Source organism: Vombatus ursinus, unplaced genomic scaffold (assembly GCF_900497805.2).
Source record: "Vombatus ursinus unplaced genomic scaffold, bare-nosed wombat genome assembly UNPS02009994.1, whole genome shotgun sequence".
In the NCBI taxonomy this organism is placed as follows: domain Eukaryota; kingdom Metazoa; phylum Chordata; class Mammalia; order Diprotodontia; family Vombatidae; genus Vombatus; species Vombatus ursinus.
Window position 1 is genome coordinate 5,934,705 of NW_020949772.1, and position 27,940 is coordinate 5,962,644.

The 27,940-nt window shown below is 48.2% G+C and overlaps 1 protein-coding gene across 3 annotated transcripts; it reads right to left on the minus strand.

The window, feature by feature from the left end:
- Positions 1-936: 936 nt before the first annotated feature.
- On the minus strand, positions 937-27,940 carry KMT5A (lysine methyltransferase 5A). Of its 3 annotated transcripts, none has more exons than XM_027853561.1 (8): positions 27,852-27,940; positions 21,921-22,045; positions 19,610-19,766; positions 16,229-16,448; positions 10,911-10,998; positions 8,328-8,387; positions 3,238-3,428; positions 937-2,757 (listed from the first exon to the last, which is right to left on the minus strand). In XM_027853561.1, the coding sequence occupies exons 1-8, from the start codon at positions 27,859-27,861 to the stop codon at positions 2,547-2,549; spliced, it is 1,062 nt and encodes a 353-aa protein (XP_027709362.1). In that variant the 5' UTR covers positions 27,862-27,940; the 3' UTR covers positions 937-2,546. The 3 variants fall into 3 exon arrangements, with proteins under 3 accessions (XP_027709362.1, XP_027709363.1, XP_027709364.1); XM_027853562.1 differs by lacking the exon at positions 27,852-27,940 and adding an exon at positions 22,579-22,800; XM_027853563.1 differs by lacking the exons at positions 21,921-22,045; positions 27,852-27,940 and adding an exon at positions 21,431-21,579.

Sequence of the window (27,940 nt, forward strand, 5' to 3'; positions counted from 1 at the left end):
CCAGACCCCCTTCCCCTTCACCAAAAATATAAAAAATGAGACAGAGAAACATGGGAAAACCATAAAACAGCAGAGTGAAAAAAAAAAACACCACAGGAATGTACACATCAACAATAATGTTAATAAAAAGAAAACTAAAAGCAATTGAATTCTGGGTAATTGTGGGGAAAAAAATAAAACTAACCCCAAACCAACCCCCCAAACCACTCTTAGTCCTGGTGAATAACAAAACAAATCGATCTCCTCTCAGTAGAGGAAGGGAACTCGAGGGCAGGGTGCTAGGAAAATACTATCCATTTTCATAGGTTCCTGGCTGGAATGGTCCTTGGAGATGATTTAAGAAAATGTGTCCTAAGATGCATGATTTAAATCTAAATCCTTCTGACGCCAGACTGAGCACTAGTTTAATGCCGTCTATGGACTGCTTTTATATAAGACTTTAGTAATATGAAGTGTGTAGGACAGGGGAGTATGGAACAGCCACAAATAACTGTGATGTAAAACTAAAAAGAAAAAGGCATAGAAAGGCATCATCAGGTTTGGAATCCAAGGACCATGTCTGAGAACCACCTTGGCTACTCACCTGCTATAGGTCATCTTCCTTTAACTTTCCTCACCTAAAAATGGGGAGGTGGTAGGATGGATGAAATGACAAACCAGATCTCTTCCTGCTCTAATTCTACAAGCTTAAAGGAATGAGCCACCAACTACCAATATTCTCTCTCCTCCTAGGCTCTAAAGCTTGCTAAGTTTGGTTAAAGAACCAGCAGGTGTAAGAAAACTTTCTAGACACCAAGTCAATTCTTTCTCAATATATACACCCCCCAAATTTCTATGAAAACTAGAGGAAAAAAAATTATCAGACTTCGGAGTTTCAGTCATTCCTACCCATGGTCTTATAAGAGTTGGAAAAACAAAACAAAATATAGGAGGCAGTTGGCAATAAATATTTTTAATTTTTTATCCTTTTTTTTGTTTTGTTTTTTACAGAGACAAATACTCTTCAAGTCTGCTTTTAAAATTCAAGGCTAAACCACAAACAGGTACAACCAAGACATATAAGCTCACATTGACACACGCCCATCTGATTGATTCTCCAACTCCCTGATGACCAGGAAGGTGAGGGGAAGACTTTCTTAGGTAGCACCATGACAAACCCCAGGGGAACAGAAAGGAGGAGGGGAGAGCCCTGTATGCACCCTCCCCGTTTCAGGTTTCCCTGCAGCCGGGGGGGATAATGCCAAGGTCATCACTCACTTACTCCAGTCCCCTGGCTGTTGACTGAAATGATTGATCAGCTCCGTTTTGTGAGAGGGATAAGCCACCTCTCGTCCATTTTGGCTGAAGCCAAAAATCCCATCTCCTCTTTTGGCCCTGAGCTTCTTGCCCCTTGCTCGAATGCCTAAGATATTTGTGACCATCAGAGGCTGGGCTCCTACTTTTCTCTTTCAAAGAGACTTCTGTTTTAGTTCATAGCTGTATATTCAGGAAAACCACCAGGTTGCCTGATATAATGTGGAAGCAAATCTTGCTGATTCTACCCAGCAAATTAAAAACAAACAAACCCAAAATAAAAAAACAAAACCAAAAACAAACAAAAAAAAAACCCAACAAACAAAAAACCAGGTATGTAGGGTGATGGAGAAGAGAAAGGTGGGAAGATTTCTGGTCCCGCTAGAGAACTGTTTTCAAACAGAATAAAGTACCATCTTGAATTTCTTCTACAAGAACTCAGCCACTTGACTCACTTAATAACTTATATACATCTAAGTAGTTATTGTTGAATAAATTCAGTGTTCACATTTCTAGACAGAATTAAGCCCTGGTATAGGAAGCCCTGCTCTGGGAGGGGAAATGGGGATGAAATTCAGAGACTTCCTCCTGCCCATGTCAGGTTGGGTGAGCAGCTGGTAGATGGGGGGGATGGGTACTGGTACCCCGAATGGGGCAGCCTGAGAGAAGAGCAGTGATGAGTAGTGATGAGTGTTGGTGGTGGTGTGGGGACAGGAAACTTTCAAAAGCAAAAGGTTGGGAAGGGGAAGGGACTGGCCTGTTATGAAACATTAAAAATATATATTATATATATATATATATATGTACACCTGTCAAGTCATTATTAGGACAAGAAGTTGGAGAACAGGAGAGAAGTTAGGCATGTTCTGTCCTGACCTGCTCCCTAAAGCGGGATGTGGAAAGTCACTGCTATGTAGCTGGAGGCAGTGGGACTGCTTAAGTCCACAATTCAGATTTTCATCTCCCTATAAAACCTGCACCAAGTCTTTGACTGCATGCACGGGAAGCCCAGATTTGTCTGTTTGCAAAAACGTACAAAATAACTAGAAATAGAAAAGGTTTTGGTAACCTAAGGCCATCTGCGCAAGCCTGCCGGGGAGGGAACCTGCGGCAGATTTTTTTTTAAATACTACAGTGAAAAGGCATTTTAATAGATTTAAAAACATCAGAAGTAATCCACTAAGGTTAGGTGTAAAAAACCCCCCCAAAAAAACTAATTCCCTTAGAGGGGACTTTGTCCAGTGAAGCACAGATCAGTGTTTGAGCCACGGGTGGGCTTCCAGGGAAGCTTTGCTGCGGTCGCCATAGTCATACAGCAGCTCTTCGCCAGCTTTGATGTCCCTCGAGGCGATGAGGATGAGGTGAGGCACACCATCAATGTCGTGGAGTTTGGTTTGGCAGTTACCACACTTGCTGTGATTGATCAGTCTCCCGAGACGATCTGTTTCTCGAGTGGCATCCACACTGGCATGGCAGTGAGGGCAAGGGGAAAGAGGAAAGAATAGAGATTAAATTTAAATGATTTTTCAAAAGGGAGGGTTTTTTTTTTTCAGCCAAGTAAGAATCCTTCCTCACTCTTAACACAGGCTCGGAAAACATGTGGGATTTGTTTTAGAAACAACCAAAAAAAAAAGATTGCCCCGGGTAGGTCCAGCGGGCTCCAGCAGAATTTCTCCTTGAGGTGGCCCTGTTGAAAGGCAAGGTCAATTGGCTAAGCTGTTGCTATTCAACTAGTCCAAAGCCTGTTGTTCCACGGGTGAGATGAGATCTGTCTGGAACAGTCTGCGTCCTAAAGAAAAGAGAAAGGGCACCTCTACCTCATCACTCCACAAGGAGGAGTCTTCACCTGGGACGAAGATGCAGCTGGCGGCTGTCTGGTGCCTCGGTCTGCCCGGTCGTCGGCCTAATAGGAAATGACCTGAGGTGCTCCAAGGACTGACTTACCAGTAGGTTTTGCTCAGGTACTGAAAATAGTACATGTAGCAGCCTGTTGAAGGGTCCTGAGCGTAGAGAGCCTCTCGCTTCTTGGCGTCCGTGATCTCAATGAGGTCCCCGTGATACTCTACCACAAACTCTCCTCTTGTAAACTGTTTGGTGGCAATCACTCCTCTGCCTTTACCATCAATGATATCGATCTGGTGGGGAGCGATGAGAAAAAGGGGACATTGTCAAGGAAGTTAAAAGGCCTGTTCTTCCACAGGAAAAAACCAGAAGCACCAAAGACATAAGACAATGGGGGGTATTTTGAGGGGGGGCAGTGTGAGGCAATCAGGGTTAAGTGACTTGTCCAAGGTCACACGGCTTGTAAGTGTCAAGTGTCTGAAGCCAGATTTGAACTTAGGTTCTACTGACTCCAAGGCTGGAGCTGGAGCTGTGCCACCCAGCTGCTCCTTACGGCTGGTATTTCGAATGAGCATTTTGACGTGTGCTCAATCTGTAGATAAGGCTGAGTGTTACTGAGAGTCCTACTATGCAGCTGGTGTTGGGGGATGAGGCTGACCGCTCTCCTAGGCAAAGGGGCTCCCTAACAATGTTCTCCTCTGGGTTTACGTGTCTCATCATCCTGCATGTTAATCTGATGAAAGGCAACCCATAGGGATCTATGTCCAGTCTTATATTTGGTTTCCAAACAATCAATTTAATAAGGACAAGACAGGGGATAACGGTGGTCATATGTGACCAGAGTCCTTACTCTGTACAGCCTGGGAGTTTTAGTGGACTGCAAGCTTACAGCTAACACCACCAAGGAAGGCAGAGTGCTGGGGCCAGGGATATGGGAGTCCTAGGTCTGCAGACCACATCTAGAATATGATGTGCAGTTTTAGGAAGGACATGCCGCAAACATAAGCTGGAGAGTACTTGGGGAAAGATAATCAAGCATGAAGAAGGGTCTAGAAATCACGCCATCCTCAGACTAGCTTGTTCACCCAGGAGAAGAGATGGAACACGAGAGCTGTATTCAAGTAGCTGAGGGGCTGCCTCCTAAAAGAGCGTGTTCCCCTGTGCTCTAGAGACAGAAATGTTGCATATAAGTATTTAGTAAGCCTTCAGGTGATGAATTCGACGAGCAAAGGACGGAGGTCTCTATGAAAATGACTCCCACATCTTTGCATGCATCACTGATGGCCTACTGAATGTTTCTTTTTTTTTTTTTTTAATTTTTTTTTTATCCCTTGGGTTGTAGGTTGCCAACCGCTGTCCCAGGGAGGGATGCAAATAGTTACGGATAAATGAATACAATATAATTTGAGGAGGCAAATTCTCAAGGTGGAAATAAGGGAAGGAATTCATGTTATGCATGAAAGATAGCCTGAGCACATATGCAGAGATGCAGAAGGAAGTCTGAGTTTAGAGACTAGCTAGTAGTAGTTCAGTTTGGTTGAAATGAAGGGGAGTAGTATAAATAAGCCTGGAAAGGGAGATTAGAGCCAGGTTGTTGAGGACTTTAAACGCTAGGCTGAGGAGTTTATATTTTATCTTATAGGCAACAGAGAGGGAGGTAGCGAATATTTTTTGAGCAGGGCAGTGACAAGATTATTGCCTATACCTACTCTTTCCAAGGGGAACTTATTTTGGCAACTGTAATTTATAAATTGGAGTGAAACTGGAAGTGGGATACTAATTTGGAGGTTATTGTAATAGTCCAGGCAAGAAGCGATGAGACCTTGAATTAAAATGATATCCTTGAGTGTGGAGAGAAGGGAATGTATGCGAGAGATAGTATATAGGTCCAGTAGCTTTGGCAACTAACTGATAGGATTTGTCTGGGGAAAGAGAGAGAAGAGTCAAGGATGACTGTGAAGTTTTGTACAAAATGGTGGAGCCTCAACAGATATAGGAAAGTTTGGAGGTAAGTTTAGGGAAAAATAAGGTATTCCATTTTGGACTGAGTTTGAGATGCTTAAAGGGACATCAGATAAAAATGCCTCACAGAGTTTGTGATTTAGGACTGACCTTCAGGAGAGAGATTAGTGTTGGATATGGGAGCCTTCCATCTAATGTTGGTGATTGAATCCATGGCAGCTGATGAGATTATCAAGGAAAGGCATACAAAGAAGGAAAGAAGGTCCAAGACAGAGTCTTGGAAGATACCCAGAGTCAGTAGGTAGGAGATAGAGGATGTTTTAGCAAAGGAGACTGAGAAAGGAGCAATGAGATAGATAGGAGGAAAACCATCCAGGAGAGAGGGTGATTGAAAGCGTCAGAAGCTGCCAAGAGGTCAAGAGGCTGAGGACTGAGAAAAGGCCGTTAGATTTAGTAGTAAAATCCTTGGTAACCTTGGAGAGAGCAATTTCCTACTGAATGTTTCTAATGAGCTGTTCCAAAGGCTTGTCCAAAACAGAACTTACTCCGTTTCCCACCGAACTCTGTTTTCTCAGTGTCTCTATTTCCGTCCAGGGCACCTTCCCTGCCATCACCCAACTCTGAAACCTTTGAGCCATCCCTGACTCTTCTCTCTCCTTCACACCCTCATATGTAAAGAGCTGCCAGCCAAGTCTTGGTGGCTTGTCCTCATCTGCCCCCTCCTCTCCAATCACACAGCCTACCCCCCATCGCCTCTTAACTGGACTGTCAATCATCTCCCACATGTCTCCAGTCCCTCCGGGGACCCCTACGGCACAGGCCCCCTACTCTAAAAGCACAGTGACTTTCTCTCTGAACACACTCACAGGCCATCCAAAGCCCTCCACTGGCTGCTCCAGGCACTGCCAGGCCCACAGCACATTTCTTGCCTTCATGCACTCTGGCTCCCTGGCCAATGTCCTGCCAACAGACAACTCTCCCTTCTCTCCTTCCCTCTGTACAGTCTGTTCCCGATGCCTGGGATGAAGTCCCTTCTTAGCTTCCCTAGCAGAAGACCTAGATTCTCTAGAGCCACCTCCTGCCTGAGGCCTCTCCTCACCCTCCCAGTTATTGGTGCCTCCCCTCCTCCAGGAACAAACCTCTGTCTGCATTTAGTTTCCATTCAATTATCTGGGCACACGTTGTATTTCCCCAACAGAATATCAACCTTTCGTGGCCCGAGGACTTGACACAGAGGCAACAATTCCATTAGTGAAGGGAATTCCGGATGAGAAAACTCCCTCTCCTGATGGAGGCTGGCGCCTTTTCTGCGGCCTTTCAGCACTGCCCTAGAGCCCTAGAAAGTCAAGTGACCTGCCCAAGGTCAGTGTGCACTGAGGTGACACTTGAACCTCGATCAGCAAGCATTAATATGGCACTTTTGATGCACCGAGCAAAGACAAAAACCCCCTCTGCCCCAAAGAGCTGCTGTTCCTGCCTTGGAGACCAGCTCTCCATCCCCCAAGACAGGCTCCTTCTTTCTTATCCTGAGAACTCAGTAAGTGCTTGATGAATGAATGAAAGTGGCCAAGGGGCCCATTGAGGCTTCACGTAAGGAACACAGAGACTGTCTGGGGAGGTGAGAACTTTTTAAAAAATCTCAACACTGATCATTTCATTGGCTCAGGGGAACTTCCAGGGTATAACTCTCTCTGCTCACGTGAAGCTGCGCCTAATCTGCAAGTCAAGGGTTCAAGAGAGGTGTCTGGGGGACAAAGGGGAAATGACTTATCCACAGTCACACAAGAGCTGTGAAGAATAGCTCACATGTCTATGATACTTCACAAAGTGTTTTGCATCCATTGTCTTATTTGGGTCTCACAGACCTGTGGAGGAAGGTCCTCTGATTATGCCAATACAGAAAAGAAACTGGGGCTATGGAAGGCTAAGTGACTTGTCCAGGGCTATACAGCTACTAAGCATCTAGGGCAGGATTTGCACTCGGGTCTTTTGGCTCCAGGCCTAGTCCTCTCCCCCCTGCCCCTCAATGGATGTCTCCAAGGGTAAGAATAATAACTACAGTGGTCAGGATAACTTTCGGGCCCGGGCTACACCTAGTGGTCTCTGACGTTCCTTCCCGTTCTAAGATTCTGCCATAGTCTGTGCAAGCCTACGGGAGCTTCTCAGCCTGGGGAAGCTTGAGCACGACGGGCCAGGGCCTTGCTCTGAGGAAGACACAGGGATGGCCCCCATTCACTTTCCTCACCTTGGTCCCCAAAGAGGTTCCTCTGCATTCTGAGCAACCTGCTTATCGGCAGCTTAGAGTTCACCTCGGACACACTATATTTACACCCAGGAAGCCCAAGAGCTGGGGTGGAAACTTGATGGTTCTAACGAAGCCCTGGGTACTGTCCCCACCTTAGCCAGTCAGTCGACGAGTATTTATTAACCAGTTTATTCTATGTCAGTCACTGTGGTCAGTGCTTGGGATACCAAGAAAGGCAATACCCCCCCACTAAAAACCCAACCAAACATGCAAAAAGTGCATGGGTTCCTGCCCACAAGGAGCTCACAGTCTAAGAGGGGAGACGTCTGTAAACACTCGCGTACACAGAAGAACATACGCGGCGTTCCGTACAATCAGAAGTAATCTCAGAGGGGGGGCACTAAGGTGAGATGGAGGGGGATGCAGGTGGGAGGGGGATCTGAACTGGATCTTAAAGGAATCCAGGAGGGGAGGCCTGAGAGTAGGCCAGGGAGAAGGCCCGGTGAGAGGAGATAGGGCACTATGTGCTGAAGTGGTCAGCAAGAAAGAGAGCGTCACCAGGTGGAAGAAAAGGCAGCCGGGGATGGTGGGAGGGGACCAGAGCACGAAGGGCAGGACTTTCTATGGGATCTTGGCAGGAACGGAAAGCAGCTGGGAGTTACCCACTGACCAAGATGCTAGAATTTGTCACTGCTTCTTTCTTGACCACCCACTGGGCCAACATCCTCAGTGACAATTAGAGAATTCTGCGGGTGTGACCTCCACAGGAGGTGTTTTCCTACAGGATCCATTCAGATATTTAGATCCCAGTGCTATGTCCTGGTCTGGGGGTCTTCCTTAGGGAAAAACTTTTGGTAGCTGGTCCCCAGATGGTCCGTGACTGCCACAGATAACAGGAGAGGTGCCCAGACAGTGTGCCCTGCAGTGAAACCCGGCAGCCCACCCTGGGCATCTTTTATCTCCCAGTGGTTAATGTCCACCTTACCTTCATACCTTCTTCCTTCCCGCTTTCAATTAATTCGTCTAGTTTTCTCTTTTCTTCTGACTAGACAGAGACAGAAGGAAAACCATGTGAGTACCCTCTGGCCACTCCCTAGTTTAATGTGAAAAGAAGCCAGAGTTTCCTGAGCTGAGCCCATAGTATAAAGGATTCTTCCCGGAAGGGGAAGGGGAAAGGACACAAGCATTTATTAAGCACCCACTGCGTGCCAGGCACCATGGTAAACAAGTTACAAATATCTCATTTGAGCCTCACAACAACTCTGGGAGGCAGGTACTATTATTACCCCCATTTTACAGTGGAGGAAACTGAGGCAGATAGAGGTCAAGTGACTTATCCAAGGTCATGCTGCCAGTAAGTGTCTGAGGCTGGATTTAAATTCAGGCATTCCTGATTTTAGGCCTGGTGCTCTATCCACTGGGCCACCAACCTGCCTCTGTAGCAGCACATGGATCTGAAGCTAGAAGGATCCTTAGGAAGCACTTCATTCAACCCTCTCATTTCTTCATAGGGGAATCTTGGGTCCATGGGTACAAAGTGTTCCAGGTCACCCAGGCAGCGAAGGCACAGGGCTCTGGACCCCGTCAAGTCAGCACTTGCTCTAGGCACCTCCTGGACCACATGGCTCCTCCCTCCCACGATGCCTCTGATGGCGACAACAGGGACGGTTTGGGGAAGGCCAGGGCTGTGTACCTGGATTCCCCCTTCAAGAGGAAGGGATGACCCCAGACATGCCTGCCATCCCCCAATGCCTTCTCCCAGGAGTCTGTCAGAGCTCTCGGCGGTGTGATTACCGAGGTTTTTAGACTGAGTTACTTTCTAGGTGTCAGCCCATGGCTGACTCAGCTTCTACTCAGCACTTCCTATGGGCGAGGCCCTGGGAACACTGCACCCATTCTTTAAAAATCATACTTCAGGAAGGTGGCCTGATGGAGAAATCAATGGGGCTCCAATTCTGCTTCGGACACCCTCTAACTGCGGGCCGCTGGGCAGGTCCGGCCCCCAGCTTCCTCCTCCACAAAATGGGAATCCTCCTGTTCCATGGGGCCACGCCTCTGAAGCCCTAAGTGCAGGGATCGGGGAGCCTTCTGGGCTCTCAGACATACAATCAGGGCTAGTATCCTCCTCTCCCTCCCTTCATCATTTACAAGAGTCAGCTTTCCTCTCTGGAGGGAGGTCAAAGGTTCCCAACCTGTCCAGGCCACTCCACAGCTGGCTGTCATTTCCATAAAGATCCGAGCTTTAAAATCTCCTTCCAGGCTGGAGAACTTGCCTTCACCCATCATGCTACAGAGAAAGGCCCTACTGCCAGCCTGGAGCATTCTGGATTTGGGGAAAAGGTCCCTTCAGGGAAGGAGGAAAGGTGGGAAGCACAGATTGGCTCCCAGGAACAGAGAAGAGTCCAGTTTGCCTAGAGCACAGGGCAGCCTCAGTGGTTTCCTACATGGCATCAATACAGTTTCAGTTTCTTCACCTGGCACTGAAAGCTTGCTACAGTCTGGCTCCATTTCACCCGACTCCCCTCCTAGTGCTCTGTGCTCTGGCCCAGGGGTCATCACCTTTCCTTTGTCCCTTCACTTCACTCTGGTGAAGGCCCTTCTCTGGGTGCTTTTAAATGCATACAACAAAACACACAGGATTACAATAGCAACCAATTATACTGAAATCCTGTTATCAAAATACGAAGGAAAAAAAGCCCCGACCCAACGCCCCTTCACAGACCCCACATTACGAACGCCTGCCCTCGCCAAACTGGACTATTCTCTGGCCCTCAGCATAGACAGCGCCTTCCTTTCCTGGGCTCCATGCCTACAGTGCCCTCCCTCCCCTTCTTTGCTTACTAGATTCCTATCCATCCTTTAGCGTCCAGTCAAGATGCTAGCTTTTGCAGGAAGTCTTCCAAGCTCCCTTCCGGCTGATTAGGACTGAACCTGTAACACCAGATGTGTACTCCTGGGCCTCAGGCTAACTGGGTTTGAGCAGCCTCCCCTTATTAGGCAGGAGGCCTACAGTCTTGGTCCTTAGAGAACTCATCCAAATTGTGCCCTGCGCTAAGTAGGCACTAAACATCTGCTGTGTTGGTCCCACTGCTTAGACCAATGCCTAGCACATATTAGTGAGAGGATGTTGGAAAGGCTGGTTGCTGGAGCCAGATCAAGGACATCACAGAATGTTTGTTCCTGTTCCCATTTTAGAGACCCGGCCTGTGGGTCACAGGGACCTGCCCACCCCACTGGGGGCTTCAAGCAGAGGCTGGATTCTCGCTCCTCAGGGATAGGATGGAGGGTATTGTTGGCCAGGTACCGATGGGACAACATGACTGGCGAGGTGCCTTCTATCCCTGAGACCTGGTGAAATCTGGTGCTAATAGGAAAACTCCTCTATGAAAAATCAGTGATGGAAGTTGGCAGGGAGGCAAGTTTGCCTTGGGCTAGCTGATATGACTTTGGAGCTCCGAGCTACGGGGGCTCCCCGTATGCCCAGACTAGGTAGGCCCTGAGCGGCTTTGGGCTGTCCTCCCAGCCCCAGAAGGAGGCCCCACATCTGCACGCCCACCCACCTGCCTACCTGTAGCTCGGCTTTGCTTTTGCGGGAGCTCCGTCTCACGGGATAATAGTCAGTGACTTTGCGATTCTGTTGAGTTTTTCCCTGAGCTCTGTGGGGAGGAAGAAGATATGGGGGTCAGTACACAACTCCAAGCTGGCAGCCCAACTGGCAAAAGTCATCTGAATCGCAGAAAGCAGATGCAAACACTTCGTGAAAATGAGGTCACTCCAGGAGCCAAGATGGCAGAGTAAGAAGTAAGTTGCTCTTACCCTCCCTTAACCTCTGAAAGCCCAGAAAATATCTCCCCAGGAAAAACCCTGGAACAGCTGAACCAGAAGAAAGACAGGGTGCAGCAGTCCGGGAGGCCAGGCAGCTTGAGGTATTAACGAGAAAGGCCCCTCTTGCCCTGGGGGAAGGGGAACAGTATAGAACGGGAGGGGTCCCAGCAAGCTAGTGGAAAGCCCCACCTCAGCATACCAGGAGATCTTGAAACCCAGGTGGTGGAGCAGGCAAACATCAACACTAGGACCCGAGTGCCTCAGTAAGGGCTGGGGAACTGGTGGAAACCAGCTCGGAAAACCACCAGGTGCCTTGGCATTCTACAGTAACCAGCTCTCCTCATGCCTCAGCAAAACTAAGGGAAGCAGCACTCCAAGGGGCCCCAGGCGGATGAACATCCTGCAAAATCTATCTTAAAGGAGTTGAAAAAAGTGAAGGGAAGGAAAGGCCTGGGTGAGCAGGCAACCTCCAGGGGCTAGACTATCCAATCCTACCCCTAGAGTTCCAGTGTTGCTGATTCCAGCCCAACACCAGGAAAGCTGCCAGAACCCTACAGCCTCCAGCTGCCAGCACTGGAGGCCCCAGCACACAAAGCCAGTGACCAGGCCCCGGGCTCCCAACACAAGAAGCTTGGGTCAGTGCCCTCTGCTCCCCAGCAGGAGAGCTCAATCCCTTTAAAGGCCAGGAAATAAGCAAATACCATGAGCAAAAAGAAACGTATGACAGATCCTTATTATGGGGACAGTGAAGATCAAGGCAAAAATTCTGAAGAGGACAATATTCTCAACAAACTCATATCTAGAACCTCAAAAGGGAATATGAACTAGTCTGAAGCCCCAAAAGCCTTCTTAGAAGAGCTCAAGAAGGATTTCAAAAGTCAAATGAAAGAAGTAGAAGAAAAACTTAGAAAAGAAATGAGACGTATGCAAGAGTGAGTCAATAGATTGGAAAAGGAAGGACAAAAATTAATTGTAGAAAACAAGTCCTTAAAAAATACAATTGGCCAAAAAGGGAAGGAGGTACAAAATCCAATAGAAGAAAACAAATTTGTTAAAAATTAGAATTGGGCAAATGGAAGCTAATGACTCTACGAGAGGGCAAGAATTAGTCAAACAGAAACAAAAGAATGAAAAAATAGATGAAAACCTCATCTAAAATACCTCACTGGTAAAACAACTGACCTGGAAAATTGATCCAGGAGAGACAATGTAAAAATTATTGGGTTACCTGAAAATCACGATGAAAAAAAGAGCCTGGACAGTATCTTTCAGGAAATCATCAAGGAAAACTGCCCTGAGGTCCCAGAACCAGAGGGTAAAATAGCCATAGAAAGAATCCACTGATCACGTCCTGAAAGAGATCCCAAATTCAAAACACCAAGGAATGTAGTAGCCAAATGCCAAAATTACCAGGTCAAAGAGAAAATACTGCAAGCAGCCAGAAAGAAACAATTTAAGTATCATGGAACCACAGTCAGGATTACACAGGACCTTGCAGCTTCTACATTAAAAGACCATAGGGCATGGAATACGATATTCTGTAAGGCAAAGGAGCTTAGATTACAACCAAGGATCAACTACCCATTGAAAATAAGCATAATCTTTCAGAGGAGGAGATGGATATTCAACAAAATAGGGGAATTCCAAACCTTCCTGATAAAAAGACGAGAGCTCAACAGAAAATTTAATCTTCAAATACAAGACTCAAGAGAGACATAAAAAGGTAAAAGGGACAGGAAAAAAACAGCAACGTGTTATTAATAAGGGCAAACTGTTTATATCTCTATAAGGGAAGATGACATTTGTTAACTGTTGAGAACTCTAAGTTGACTTTGATGTAATGAGAAAAAAAAAATCTAATCAAGTGGGATAAATGGATCCAAGTAAGTGAATTAATCTGATCTAAGAAAATGTACTGAGAGAAAAGGAAAGGAGGACTGCAGACAAGGGTAAATTACATTACAGGAAAAGGCACCAAAACCTGTTACAGCCAAGGGAAAGAAGGGAGGGAGATGAGCATTGTTTGAACCTTACTCTCATCAGATTTGGCTGAAGAAGGGAATCACATAATCAGTTAGGTATAGAACTCTAACTTGCCCTATAGGAAGTAGGAGGGAAAAGGGGAAAGAAAAGGGAGGGGAGATAGAAGGGAGGGAAGAAGTGTAAGGGTAAAGGGGAAGAAAAGGGAGGGGGCTAATAGAAGGGAGGTGGGACTGAGGGAGGCAGTGGTCAAAAGAAAATGAGGTCACAAAGTGGTAACCTGCTTATCAGAGTGGCAGGGGAGCGCAGCTCATGCTAAGTACTGGACTTGTGAGTCAGGAAGCCAGGGTTCAAATCCCACCTCCACACTTTACACCAATGGGTAAGTAAACCTCTTTGAGCCTCAGTGTCTTAATCTGTAAAATGAAGATGACATTTATAGTGCCTACCTCACAGAGTTGTTGTGAGATGGTGTTTGAAGAGTTTTGTGCATCTTAATGTTTACGTAAATGTGAGCTAACTAGATCCTTCTCTCTCTCTCTCTCTCTCTCTTCTTTTTTGGAGACTGGGTCTTCCCCAGGCTGGAAGGGCACTCCCAGGCCCCATCTCCTTCCTGAGCAGCAGAGGTTCTGAACCTCCTTAGGTAGTCTGACGGGTTATGGTCTCAGGGGCTCATCATGGTAGTGTCCACCTTAGCACAGACACCCCACTGCTTTAGTCCCGTGGCACCTCAGAGCCACTCAGGCTGCCTGGAGCAGGGATGACAGGTGGGGGCCATCACACCTGGCAGCTAGTATCCTTCCTTCAAAAAAAAAAGTTGGATTGATGTGCTTTGTTTTTGCATCAAAAATATTTACTCTCACTTTTGTGAGAGGTCTCTTGTAACGAAATCAAAGTTAAGTAAAACCAATGATATAGTGACTTCATCTGAAAATGCAGCAGCAGCCACATCTGCAGCATTCCTTTACCTCTCAATTTTAAAAAAAGCAAAATCCCTTTTCTCTCCCTTCCAGTCCCCACCCCAGCAGAAAAAACAAAACCAAAGCCAAACACATTTCTTGCAATAAATATGCATAATTCTACTGCTGGCCAACAGAGATCGTCTTATTTTATCTACATGTATTCCCAATGCTTGGCGTGTAGGAAAGGTTTAATAAATGCTTTCGCATTCACTGAATTCACTGGAGGGCCCTATACTCCAACTACACTGGACTCCAGGAAATGTCTTCCTTTTGTACCTGTATCCCTAGTACTGAGGCACCCGGCACACAGCAGGTATGACCCTTATATCTACTATGGAGGCGCCTCCTCAATGCTTGCAGACCAATTGCACATGCCATCCCCCCGGTGTGGGGAATGGTGTGCCCCTACGTCTCTGTCTGCTGAGTGGAATCCTGCTCTGGCAAAGCTTCTGCTCCCTGTACGAGCACTTCTAGATCTTGGTTCTCCTTTTCACGCGCTCTGTTCTAGAGCAAACCTGGAACACTGCCGGTGCCGTCTGCACATACATGCCTTCCTAATAAGAGCCTCAGCACCCATCCACGCAGCGCATTAGGGCCGCACCCAAGTTATCTTCTTACACTCATTCCCCCTCTGGTGACACTGGCTTCCTTGGTGGTTATCTCCAGACTCCACATACTTGTACTGGCTGTGTCCCACACCTGGAATGCTCTCCCTCCTCATATCCTCCTCCTGGCTTCCTTCCAATCTCAGCCAAAATCTCACCTTCTCCCAGAAGCCTTTTTGAGCTCTCTCCCAGGCACCCTGGGCCCTAGTGGCTTCCCTCTGTGGATCACCTCTTGCTCACCCTGTCTGCATCTTGTTGGCATGTAGTCGGCCCATTAGCCTGTGGGCCCCCCGACAGCAGAGACTGTGTTTTGTCTTTCTTTGTACCCCCAGCACTTAGCATAGTGCCTGGTATACAGTAGGAACTTAATAAATGCCTGCTGACTGACTTATCTCACAACCCTGTAAGGTAGGTGCCATGAGACTGAGGTCAAGAGCTGGCAAGTGATTTGCCTAGGGTCCCCCAGGTCTTTATGTGCATGCCTGGAACAAAGACTCCCTCCAGGAAGTCCTCCCTGACTCCCCACCCTCCTCACATCTTGTCATGTTCTAACTTGAAGCACAGTTATCTGAATGTGTCTCACCGCCTACAAAGTTGTGGTGTCTCAGAGGGCAGGGGATGAATTCACCTCTGGATTCCAAGCTTCCTGGATAGCGTCCTGCACCCAGCAGGTAATCCATCACTCGGGCATCAGGCTCCTCATGTGAAACCTCCATGCCAGGGTCCCCCCCACCCCCTTGGCTTTCGGTAAATGTTCTGACACCACCGGCCAAGAGGAAATAAATGGAAGAGTTTGCCGTGCAGAGGCCCACGAGAAATAAGAGAAGAAAACATCACCCCTCTGCCCAGCTGCTGGGGCTGAGAAGCCCTGCCCGGTCCAGCAATCTCAGATCCTGGTGCCAAGCAAAGGATCACAGATCCTCCTCCCCCCCCAGCTGCTAAGGACCAACTGCAGGCCAGCCAAAAGTACCAGGGATTACAGGTGGAAAACCAACGGCTGCCACAAAGGTGATGCAGTCAAGAGAGCTGTAGTTCTAGAGTCCAAGGGCCTGGATACAAATTCTGTCTGCTCTATGTCTTCCTATGTGACCTTGGCCAAGGTTCTTCAACTTTCTGGGCCACTCTTCTTCCTCCGCAAACTGAGCAAGCTGGCCTAGATCAAGGGTTCCCAGCCTGAGCCACGGAGAGGCCTGGGGTGGGGGGTGCTGCCAAATTACTGCAGCACCAGGCACTGCTACCATGGGTTCCCTAACCAGATGCCGATGAGCACAACCACTATCATATCGAAGGCCTAGGAAAACTTCTGATCATCAGAAAGGGCTGTTGCCCTGGGAAAGGTGGGGAACAGGCGGAGCAGGAGATCCCTCCAGGCCCTGGCTGCCCCCGCCACCTATGACCTGCACGGACATCTGCACCTCAAGGAGTCACGTTTTTAGCCAGTGATCCTCTGGGAGAGCGATTTGCTGAGGGCCCCACGAGCTCCGGGTCTTCCCAAGGGAGGAGACATCACTTACTTTCTCCTGGAGGCCTGCTTGGTTTTAGGGGGTTTCTTCGGGGCGTGCTTTGCACCGGCAGCATCAGCAGCATTGGCGGGCAGCGCCATGGCTTTGGGGTTTCCTGCAGCTGTGGATTTGTGGTTTGGAAGGGGCTCCACAGAATCCCTCCTCAGCTCTTTGCCTTTCTGCTCTTCTGATTTCATAGTGCTCGCCGGTGCGTTGCCGCCAATCCTTTTCTCTGTAAAGGAAGGGAGGATAAAGACACCGACTTAGCCCCAGTGTGCTTCTGGAGAACCTTTCACCTCAGCCCACTGCTTCAGACTAACTTTCAAAAGGGCGGAAGGGAAGGAGGACACCTGTCCCCCATGGCAACCACATAAACCCACCAGAGTGAGCCACAAGAGACCTACAAGGTCTGCACCAATGCAGAAGAGGGGACTGTGCCAGTCATGGCACAGCTCAAGTTGTGGACAGCCGGCATGGGCATCAGACCAATAGCCATGGATGGTAGGGGGCTGCTCTTCAGCAAACTACCATCTCACAATCACAGATGTCTCTGGCCTTCGCCCAGGGAGCATGTACCTGGGTCAGATCATTACCTCCATCTTACAGGTGAGGAAACAGAAGCTTAGATAAGCCAAGTTACTTGCTCAGAATCACATAGTTCAGAAATTACTAAGCCAGGACTGGAACCCAGGGCCCTGTCCTATACACACACTACAGATGCCTAATACCAGTTTGAGGGCTGTGGCTTTGAGAACAAAGCTCAGGGCCTCAGATGGTGGAGTACAGAAAACAGGGTGGGGGGAGAAGACAGGGACGGGACACAGGGCATGGGGACAACAAGAACTGCCCCCTCCCCTTTGCCACAGCTGAAGAGCATGTCTAACTGCAGACAATAGGATGTCTCCAATTTATAAACAAGCTCTGGGTCAAAAGCTCACTTACAAGCCAGGTCTTTTGGAAGGTTAAACATGTTTTTCCTATAAAAGTAACGTTTAGATGGTCATTTGGAGACCCCACCCTCAACAATCTCTCCTTCAAGTACCTCCACTACCCCATAACACTAACTTTACCATTCCTGTTCCATTATGAGTCAACTAGGCTTTTGTGAACAGGTCTGTGAACCTGACCACAGTCTGTAATGTTGTTCCTATGGGGAAAAGAAAAGGGAATGTGGCAGGGGAGGCCCTTCAGCTGTCCTGGGGAACGTGGGCAAGTTACTTTCCCCTCTCAGGACGTTACTCCTCCCCTGCAGTTTCTTCCCCTGTAAAATGAATTCTGTAGACCAGACCAATGGCTCTCAACCTTTTGGTCTCAGGACCCCTTTACACTCTTTAAAACTGAGGACGCCTGCTTCAAGGAGCTTTCGTTGATATGGGTTATATCTCTTAAAATCTACAGTGTTAGACATTAAGACACCTAAGTATTATTAGGAAAATAGTTCTGACCTGCCAGATGCCCTCAAAGGGTTTCGGTGACCTTACCCAGCTCTGACAGCCTGTATTCTAAACTGGCTCTCAGCTGTGCCACTCTGGGGTCTTGGGGCTCCTAGACCCAGGGTTGTCACTCTCTGTTCTAAGGCCCTCCCAGCTCTGCCATTCTGGGGTCTTTGGGCTCCTAGGCCCAGTCTGGTCACTCTCTGTTCTAAGGCCCTCCCAGCTCTGCCATTCTGGGGTCTTTGGGCTCCTAGGCCCAGTCTGGTCACTCTCTGTTCTAATACCCTCCCAGCTCTGCCATTCTGGGGTCTCTGGGCTCCTAGGCCCAGTCTGATCACTCTCTGTTCTAAGGCCTCCCAGCTCTGCCTTTTTGCGGTCTATAAGCCCCTCCCAGCTCTGACATTCTGTGAAACTGGTAACAAACTTTGTTCTAGTAGCTACTTTCCCGTGTGGTTGTTACTTCTGTGTTACTGACATGATAGCTAACATTCCAGACCAAAGACTTATTAGTTTTGGATGATGCTGGCCTGAAGCTATTCTCAGAACCGAGTAGCACTGGTCCTAAGAACCAACTCACTGTCATGGCAGTTGTTTGAATTATAACTGAGGAGCAATAAATGGAAATGCCTGGATTCCTGGGCGGGGGGAATCCCCCCACATGGAAAACTCATTATCAACATTCTCGTTGAGCCCTTACAACCCGGAAGGAAGAAAACTTCTGCGTTCTTAACCATAAGTTAACCAAGCTTGGAGTGTGTCTACCCTTTAGATAATTTAAACTGCGCTGAAGTTGGAGTGTTTGTTAATCCTTCAGAGCGCCAAGAAGCTCTGGATTTGGGAGTCAGTCTGAACTTTGCCTCTGCTACTTGCGGACAATCTCTGGAGTCCCCAGTTTGCTCCTTTGTAAAATAAGGGGTTTGGATTAGATCCCCAAGATCACCGTCTACGGTGATGGCCACTGACTGGGCATCTCCTAGGAAGAAGGAGACAGGGCGACTCCCTCTCTAAGAGGCAGGTCTCTATCCAAGCCCTAGGCCCGATTTCTATCGATACAGACACGTGTGTATGTGTCAAGAATCTTTGTAAAGGACTAAGGTTTCTGGGAGGACTCTACCTTGCTTTTGGGGCTCAGACCATACGTCCAAACCCTGACACAATTGCACACCTATTTCTCTGACTTGGAACCACTACTTCCACACTTTTGGACTCGACAGCCCTTTAAACTGCATGTCGGCCCCATCGTGTTGCAGAATTCCAAGAATGAAAAGGGAGGTCATAGAAAACCGCAGAACTCTGGTGGCCACTTAATCCCTCTGACCAAAGCTTGGATGCTAATCCTATGATGACCCCTAACAAGGACTCCTCTGGCCTCCTCCCAGTGATGGGGAGCTCACTACATTATGAGGCAGCCCATTCAAATACTGATTCTTCAGAAGCTCTCCTCACAAATCAACCGATGGGTACGAGTTTGGTTGTCTCGAGACAATAAGCCTAATCCTTCTTCCTACAAAACAGCTCTTCAAGTATGTCTAATTCTCATGTGGCCTTGTTTGAATCTTCTCATCATCCTGCTTATTTCTCCTGGACATGCTCCAGAAGCCATCTGTCAATGTCTCTCCTAAAACACAGCACCCAGGCTTGATCCCGATACTCTGGCTGCGGTCCAACCAGGCTAGAGATCATCACGTCCCTGTTCTGGACACCAGGCCTTCATCAACACTACTCAAGATCCCACACAGTGCCACCCAAATCAGTCGACTGAAGTTTATCAAAACAGAACGGCCTGTTGTAAAGGCTATTAAAAGGCAGGTGGCCCATTACATCATCGACATGGAACTGCAGGGTGGCAGACAGACCAGTCTCAGGACTGGGGAGTGAGTGCCAGTAAGAGCTTCCTCATAACTGCAGCTGGTGTGATGTCCAGCTGGGTAGCAGGCCAGGAACACCCTCAGAGTCTTACCCTCTCCTTTCTTGTGCAATTCGGTTAAGGCTTTCCCCTGGCATTTGACGTCATGATGTACAACAGAGTTTTCCTCCTGGAGGGGAGGCCGAGTTCCAGAGGATCTGTGGGGGCTCATGTAGGAATAGATCTTTGACTGGCCCATAAATACATTCTCCTAAAAAGACATAAATCCATAGTCAAAAAGCAAACCCCAGTGATCAGAGTCAGGAACATCTGGGATACTTCACAAAAGCCAACATTCCTCTCAAGGGGTTTGGGGGAGGGGGAGCATGGCATGCCACAGTAAGCATCCCCGAGTCAGAAAGGCCTCAATTCTTTCCGTTTCTAGCTGTTCCGAATCACCCAGTTTCAGCTCATATACACTCTTTGAAGACTTTCAAGTACCTGGACTAAGTGTGACGGATTAAAGGTATTTCTGAACAGCAGAATAGCAAGGCCTGCATGGACTTCAAAGTTTTAATTGGTAGGAGAATTCTTTCCATTTACAGAGACAACAGCTGCTTCCCAGATCCTTAATATTTATTTAATAAATATTTTTCCATATTTAATAATATTTTTCCATAGTTGCTGTGATTGAAAAAATTCATTCCTTAGTGGTCAGCCCTCTGGTGATAAAATTTCTCCCCTATTCTCCAGGCTGGTCCATAGGTGATGGGCTACTTCACGTGTGGGTCTCACTAAAGACCCATTCACTCCAGCTTAGCTGAGACTTGATAGGGCCAGCCTTCTACTGGTACGAGTTTTAGGCCTCGGGGACCTGACGTCAATCACTTCCAAGTCTTAGGGGAAGACTGAAGTGAAGGAAAGTCTTTGTAGATGGTCCTAAAAAGAACAGGCTGCTGAGCACAGTACCTGGACCAAACACTCGGGGGTCATCACACATCATACATCTGCCAGAAACAAAGAGGAAGCTCCCAGACTGGAGAACCAGCTTGGGCTGTTTACCTGGGAGCTGGGCATGGACTCTCTGGGCCTGATTTCCATGGTACTGAGAAAGGCCTTGATGAACAAGGCCATTGATCTGGTCCAGCTGGTGAGTCAATATTTACTGAGAGCCCCTGGAGTGGTAAGCATTGCCCAAAATAAACTCCCCAAGTTAAGCAGCTCTGACCAACTAACAAATCTTTACGCTGGGAGGGCGAAGCTGACCATTGCGGGGAAAATTTCTTGAAGCCAACCTTAGGAGGCGGACTTGAGAACTTGTGAAACACGGGCACCCCATTCTCTGCCATCATAGAGAAAACAGGGGTGGGGTGAAGCTGAGGAGGCTGGGCAGAATCTACTGCTGGAGGAGCTGAGGAATACTAGAAGCAAAGCAAAAAATTCCAGTGTGCAGAAATTTTCAGTGTGTAAGGAGTTAAGTCAGAACGATGAAAGATAAGAATACTTTTCTAGGCCATGAACAATAGGAGGAATTTATATGGATGATAATAGGGCAATGATTGCCAGGCAGGAAGTCAATCTGGGCCTTTTAAAAAGGGACATTTTATACTTCTGCCTCTTCGAAGCAGCTTTTTCTCTTGGTGGGGGGGAGGGGAGATAAGTAGGAAGAGAGTATGGGGGCAGGGGAGAGTGACACAAAGACGTCCTTAACTTTTACCTTCGAAATGCTAAAGGCAAGTGACAGAGGGTTAGGAGTCACCAGCCCAGGAGCTTAGCTCTTCCGGGAGGAAGAGAAAGAACAAGTTTGACCGTAAAACAGGTTCCCCTGTCCGCAGACCTCTTTCAGCTAACGATCGGCTCCCCCACCCCCCACCCAGGGCCAACGAGCAGAAGGGGATCCAGAGTTGGTCTTTCTGGGTGCTGCCGTGGGCTTACCAGCACAGAGTGGGATTGTTCAGAAAGAACTAGGCAGCCCCTTCGGCCGGCCAATAAACAGCAACCACAGACCCCACGAGAAACTCCCGGAGGGGCTGGAGGCTTCCTGGAGGGGGTGCGGGGAGCAGGGGATGAAAGGTCAGCCTGGATAGGGTAGCCGGCTCGGCACGTCCTAGCGGAGGGCGGGGAGCAGGGGCGGGGGCGCCCACGTGGTCACCGCGGGCCCAGCTGGGAGCCGGGGGCGCCGGCTCCCCCGGCCTGGGGCAGCGGGGCGTTGTTCCGAGTGGACTTTCTAGCGGGGTGGGGGTGGGGGTGCCATCCTGCGCAGGCGTACGGAGACGGGCCGAGTTCCCCCGGGTCTGGGCGGCTGCCCTCCGTTAACCCCTTCGTGCCTGCAGACCGTCCCCCATTAACTCCTGGCAGACCCCCTCCGGCGCTGGACCCCCCCCAGTTAACCCTTTCTTGGCCGCAGTCCCGGGGCTCGGCTTACCCCGTTGGTCCTGGGCCGCGCCGGGCCCCTTCTGTCCACAGTCTCCGGGCCGGGGGAGGGGGCCGCCGCTCCTCCAGCTGGAGTCGCCGCCGCCTCCTCCGCGCGCGTTTTGGACATCTTCTTGCCTGGGGAGAGGGACGGCTCAGGTTCAGGGCGAGGCGGGGCGGGCTGCGGGGCCAAGCGGGCCCGGCGCGGCGCCTCCCACCGCAGCCATGTTTAAAGGGCCCCGGTGACACCCCGCCAGCGAGCAAGCGAGTGAGCAAGCGAGGGGCCGAGACGGAGCCACCGAAACCGGCCGGCCGCCGTGGACGAGGACGGGCGCGGAGCCGTGCGCCCGGCGCACCGCGAGCCCGCCCCCTGGGCATGCCGCGTGGCGCCCCCGCGGGCCCACGCGCGCCTGCCGCGGCGCACCGCCCCAGCCCTCCGGGGACCGGGCCCCCGGCACGCGCCGACCCCCGGCACCCCGCCCCCCCCAGCTCTGTCCCCTCCCCAAGCCTGGCCTGGGCTGCCCACCTCCTCCCGCTAAGCTGGGCCCTTGGGCGGGCACCCGGGAGGAAACCCTTCCACCCATCCATCCTCCTCCACACCCATCCCACCCAAGGGGGTGGGGAGAGGCAAGGGGGGGAGGGGTCTTTGGAAAGAGCGCGGCCGAACTAACCGGGGTTCTAGACTCAGCTATGCGGGACCCTGGGTAAGTCGTTAACACTCCCCGGGCCTCAGTTTCATCATCTCCGAAATGAGGAGGTTGAACTAGCCGATCTCGGAGGGATCCTTCCAGCTCTGACATTCCAGGGTATTCTTTTGCGGCCTGGAGCAGAGCGGAGAATCGGGGACCCGACCCCAGCCTGGCTCTAGCCTGTGCTATTAGGGCAGGGAAAAGCAGCATCAGCTCCTCCCAATCTAGCCCATGAAGGGGGGGTGAGGGGGGGAGGCAGCTAAATACCTTTGGATCATTCTTAAACTAACCTTTCCAAAGGAGAAATGAGATTAGCAAAGGAAGGAGGAGAGAGGGAAAGAGGTAAGTATTTGTTGACAGTACAAATGTCAACAGCAGGATAAGTTGCAAACCAGGTACCACCAGCGAAAAGACAAGACCACTACCGTATGGCAAAACCGTATGGCAGTTTTCCTCAGACCCTAGGCTCCTAGGACCCTCAGGAAAGGCCAAGAGAATGGCGGTGAGGGAAAAGGCAACAAACACACACAACTACTGGGGGAACTTTTTCCCCGATCGGGGGCTTTCCCCAGCAGTCCTTCCTCACTAACTTTTACTGAATCCACAGGCTGAGAGAGGAAAAGGAGACTCAAGGCTTGGCTTAGAGACCCACTGCTCTAGGGAAAAGGGGTGGCTGTCCTTGTTGTTCCGTTGTGTCCCACTCTTCCAGACCTCGTTTGGGGTTTCCTTGGCAGCGATACTGGAGTGGTTTGCCATCTCCTTCTCCATCTCATTTTACAGACGAGGAACTGAGGCGAAAAGTGTTAAGTGACTTGCCCAGGGTCACACAGCTAGTAAGCGTCTGAGGTCGGATTTGAACGCAGAAAGATGAATCTTCCTTATTCCAAGTCCACTGCGCCACCTAGCTGTTTCAGGCTGTTATTATCTCCCATGTTTTCAATTAGGGAACTGAGACATCAGCAGGTTCTCGAGACCACATATGGCCTTTCAGGTCCTTGGGTGCAGCCTTTTGACTGAGTCCAGGATTTACAGAACAAATTCTTTTATTAAGGGGATTTGTTCTGTTAAGTCTGGATTCAGTCAGAGGGCCTAGCAGGCCACATGTGCCCCCTTGCTGGGGTCAAAAGACTCACCCAAGATCACAAAGGAGCACCTCCAGTTATTTAATTAGTAGCATGTTTTTTGATAGCTACAGTTGAAAAATTCAAGTATTCTTTTGGTCACCATCAGCCTATCTAGCAAGGGATGGACATGCTGTGCCTCAGTGATAGGAGGTTAATGGTACAGGGCAAAGGAGCCACAATGGCATATATGATGCTGGGCACACAGGTTCTCCCCCCCTTCCCATCTTTCGTCACTTTGTATCCAGCACCCAGTGTGCAATTTCCAAACTAAGTATCACCGTGGGTGGCTAGCGGATAGAGCGAAGCCTGTCTCAAGAGTCAGAAGAATTGACACAGTGGCAGTGTGACTCTGGGCAGGTCCCTTTAATCTGTCAGTTTCTAGGCAACTTTCTAAGACCACATATGGTAGAGCAGGTGAGGATCTGCATTGGTAGAGGGGGTTTCCTACCCTCATGCAATCACAAGTTGGTCCAAGCCACCAAGTGGGATTATTTATCTATTTCCTACAGAGCTTCTTTTCCCCAATGGACTTTTTCATACAGTGTCTCCTCCTCCTACCACAACACAGTGCACAGAGAAGGCACTTACATTAATAAATATTTGTTGAATTAACATATAAGAATTTTGTACTGAAGTTGGCCACAGTATGAATGTAAACAGTGGAGGTCAGACTTAGAGCCTCTCCTGGGGACCTGCTTAAAAAATAACTTTGATCCTGTGAAATTAAAAAGAACAAGCTTGTTGTGAAAGACATATAAGAAGACACTTCCCCTCCCCCACTTTGCAAAAGTGAGAAGTCTATGGGAATTTTTTCTCTTTCCTCTTTTTTTTTAATTTTAATTCTTTGGTAAAAGGGATGGCTCTCTGGAAGAGGAAGCAGGAGGAATACAAAGGAAATTCTAAGCAATGTAAAATAAGATATCAATCAAATCTATTTTAAAAAACCCTACATAGTGACTTCACTCTAAGAAGCAGGAATCAATTTTAGTATCATTAGAAAAATTCATGAGATCACAGGTCCTAGAAGACCTCAGAAATCTCCATGATCAGTAATAATAATTTATATTGTAATCCCAGTTCAAGACTGGTACATTTGTAGAAGATTCTCATTGGTGGAAAGAATGAAGTTAATGACTTTCATGGTTTTTCATTTACAGTCTGCATTTACAGAGCACTTTACTCAAAATAACCTTGTGAAGTCAATAGTCCTAAAATTGTTCCCATTTTATAGAGGAAGAAATAGGGCTCTAAATTTATTAAGCACTTACTATGTACTGGACACTGTGCTAAGTAAGCCCCTTACAAATATTATTTCATTTATTCCTCAAAAAAAAAAACCAAAAAACCTGGGAGGGCATACTATTATTTATTCCCATTTTACAGATGAAGAAACTGAGACAGACAGATTAAATGACTTGCCCAGTATCACACAGCTGATACCAGATATAAATTCAGGTCTTTGTAACTCCAGGCCTAGCCCTCAATCCTCAGAGCCACTTAGCTGATCACAGAGGTGTAGTGAGTAGCCCATGGTTACAGAGAGTATCACAACCAGAAAAGAGGCCAGTCTCCCTTCTACCTGGTCCAGTGTGCCTCAGATTAGATCTTGGTAAGGAAATGAGGTGAGAATTATTCTAATTCTTGTATTAAGAGTGAGAGTCAGCACTATATGATACACATACAGTATAGACAAGTTAACCGTGAGAACACATACTTAGCATCTTTTTGAATACTTACAGACATTTGTAAATGGCAAGGTGACTTTTTTGTGTAATTAAATTAATTTCAATTATTCATTTGACCCTCCAGTGCTAAAATAAAAAGGGATAGTGATACATGAAGGTCTAAGCAGACTAAACCTTTTAAATGACAAATATACTTTGAAATACTCAACATTTGAGGATATTTTAACCATAATTTTCTCTTGAGTATTTTGTCATAAAGTTCTATAATTTCAAATATTTTATGCCTCATTTTTCCATCTTCAAAGTGGGCTTGTCTCACTTGAATATATCCTTCTAAGGGAAATCTGGGAGAATAACAAAGCCGAAATACATTTAAATAACAAATTGTATGTCTATCTTGCGCCTTAACATTTACAAAGCACCCTTCACACAACATTACTCTATGAAGCAGAGGAATCAAATGTTATTTTTCCAATTTTATGAGAAAGAAAACAGCTTCCTGGCAGCTACATGACTTAGACAGTCTCAAATGCCACAAGAAAATGCTGAGATTTGACTGGCGGTCTCCTCCCTCCAAGACCTAAGCTCTTTCCATGAGACTGTACCGCCTCCTGGGGAGCAGGACGGGTATGGCTTGCTCCTGAGTATTTACTTCAAGAGGGGTCACAGATTTAGAGCTGGAAGGGACCTCAGGGGTCATCCAGTCCAGTCTGTGCATTTTACAGATGCGGAAACTGAGGCACAGGGCGATTACGTAACTTTCCACGTAGGTAGTAAGCAACAGAGTTGAGATTCAAACCGAGGGCCTCAGAGCCCCAGTCCAGAGCTCTTTCCACTGTACTATGAGTACCACAGGACTATAAATTATTAAACTAACCGTAACATGGTGTTTTGGAATATTTAGAAGAATGCCACAACTGAACAGCTTGAGAACGTGTCCACTACCAACTGTCTCAGATGCCACAAGTCTGCCTTCAGTTGTAGTTTGCTTCCTGATGTGAGTTCAATGTCATAGCAACACAAACAGTACTAACGAAGTCACTCCTTAGGACTCCAGTAAGCTGCCATAATAATTTGTCAATCCTCCCATCACAATGCTCTGCACAGAGTAGGTGGGAAACACTCTTTTGAGTTGGATTGAATCCCACTCCCATTCTTGACCTGGCTGTGTTGGTTACTAGCCGTATGACCTTGGACAGCTCATACCATTCATTCATTTATTTTTTTCAACAAGTTTATGAGTAGGGGGTGGACTACAGAGGCAGGGCATGTAGCACTGAATTGTACTCCCCTGGACCTCAGTTTTTTTTTTTTGTTTGTTTTTTGGTTGTTCATTAGTTTCAGTCATATATGAATATTTTTGACTCCATTTGGGGTTTTCTTGGCAGACATACTGGAGTGGCTTGACATTTCCTTATCCATCTCATTTTACAGATAAGGAAACAGAGGCAAACAGGGTTAAGTGACTTGCCCAGGGTCACACAGCTAATCAGTGCTGAGGCAGGATTTGAATGCAGGAAAATGAGTCTTCCCAACTTCAGGCCCTGCACTATAGTCACCTGGCTGCTTACAGTTACCTCAGTTTACCTTTCTCTAAAATGAGTGATTTGGTATAAATGATCTCTTAAAATCCCTTTCAACTCTAAAACATTTATGACACAAAAGGCTGGAGAAATCCTACATTGTCTCTAATAAAAAGGAACTTACTTCACACGTATGTATATAAAATATTCCCAACAACTCCATCCAACTCAGAACTGTGCTCCAACTGACCTCCTGGACTGAGCTGGGCGTTTTCTTGCGAGAAAAGTGGAAGGGGGGAAGGATAGAGGCTCTAAGTTTTGTGGTGGAAACAGCATTTGCCTTTGAAATGGGGAGTCTAGGAATTCCCTCCCTCGCCTGAGAGCCTGCCCATCTGGGTCAAACAAGTCACCTTCCTCTCTTTCAGGGTCAGTTTCCTCTGTCAAAAGGAGGGAGGGCTATAACTAAAAAACTCTCTCAGGTCCCTCCCTACTTCTGAAGCTAAGGCCATGAGCACTCTCCTCCAGCCTCAGTCTCCTCCTTGTACAATGGGGATAACAACACTTCCCACCCTCAACTCTAAAGGTAATTGTCAGAAAAGCACTCCAAAAACGTGAATTATTATTCCCACCAAATGCCCCTGCCCCAAAACTCAACCCCGGCCCCCCAGGTGGGGGAAGGGGACACAGTTCTCTTTCCTGGACACGAAGGATACTGTAACAGGAAAGAAACTTTTGAGAGGGGGCCTATGGAAGCCGACCCCCCCCCCCCGCTTCAGGCGCGGGGAAGAGACAACGTGGGGTGGGGTGAGGGAACTTTGTTCTGCAAGAGCGACCACGAGAAGCCTCCCCCTCCTCTCCACCCCCAGGCCCCACTCCCGACGCCCCAGACGCCGGACCAGCCGGCCGGACACCTGGGAAGCTACCTCTGGCCATGGCCCCGAGACTCGACGGCACCGCTGGGATCTCCCGGGAAACCGAAGCTTTCCGGAAAAAAAAAAGTTTGCAACAACAC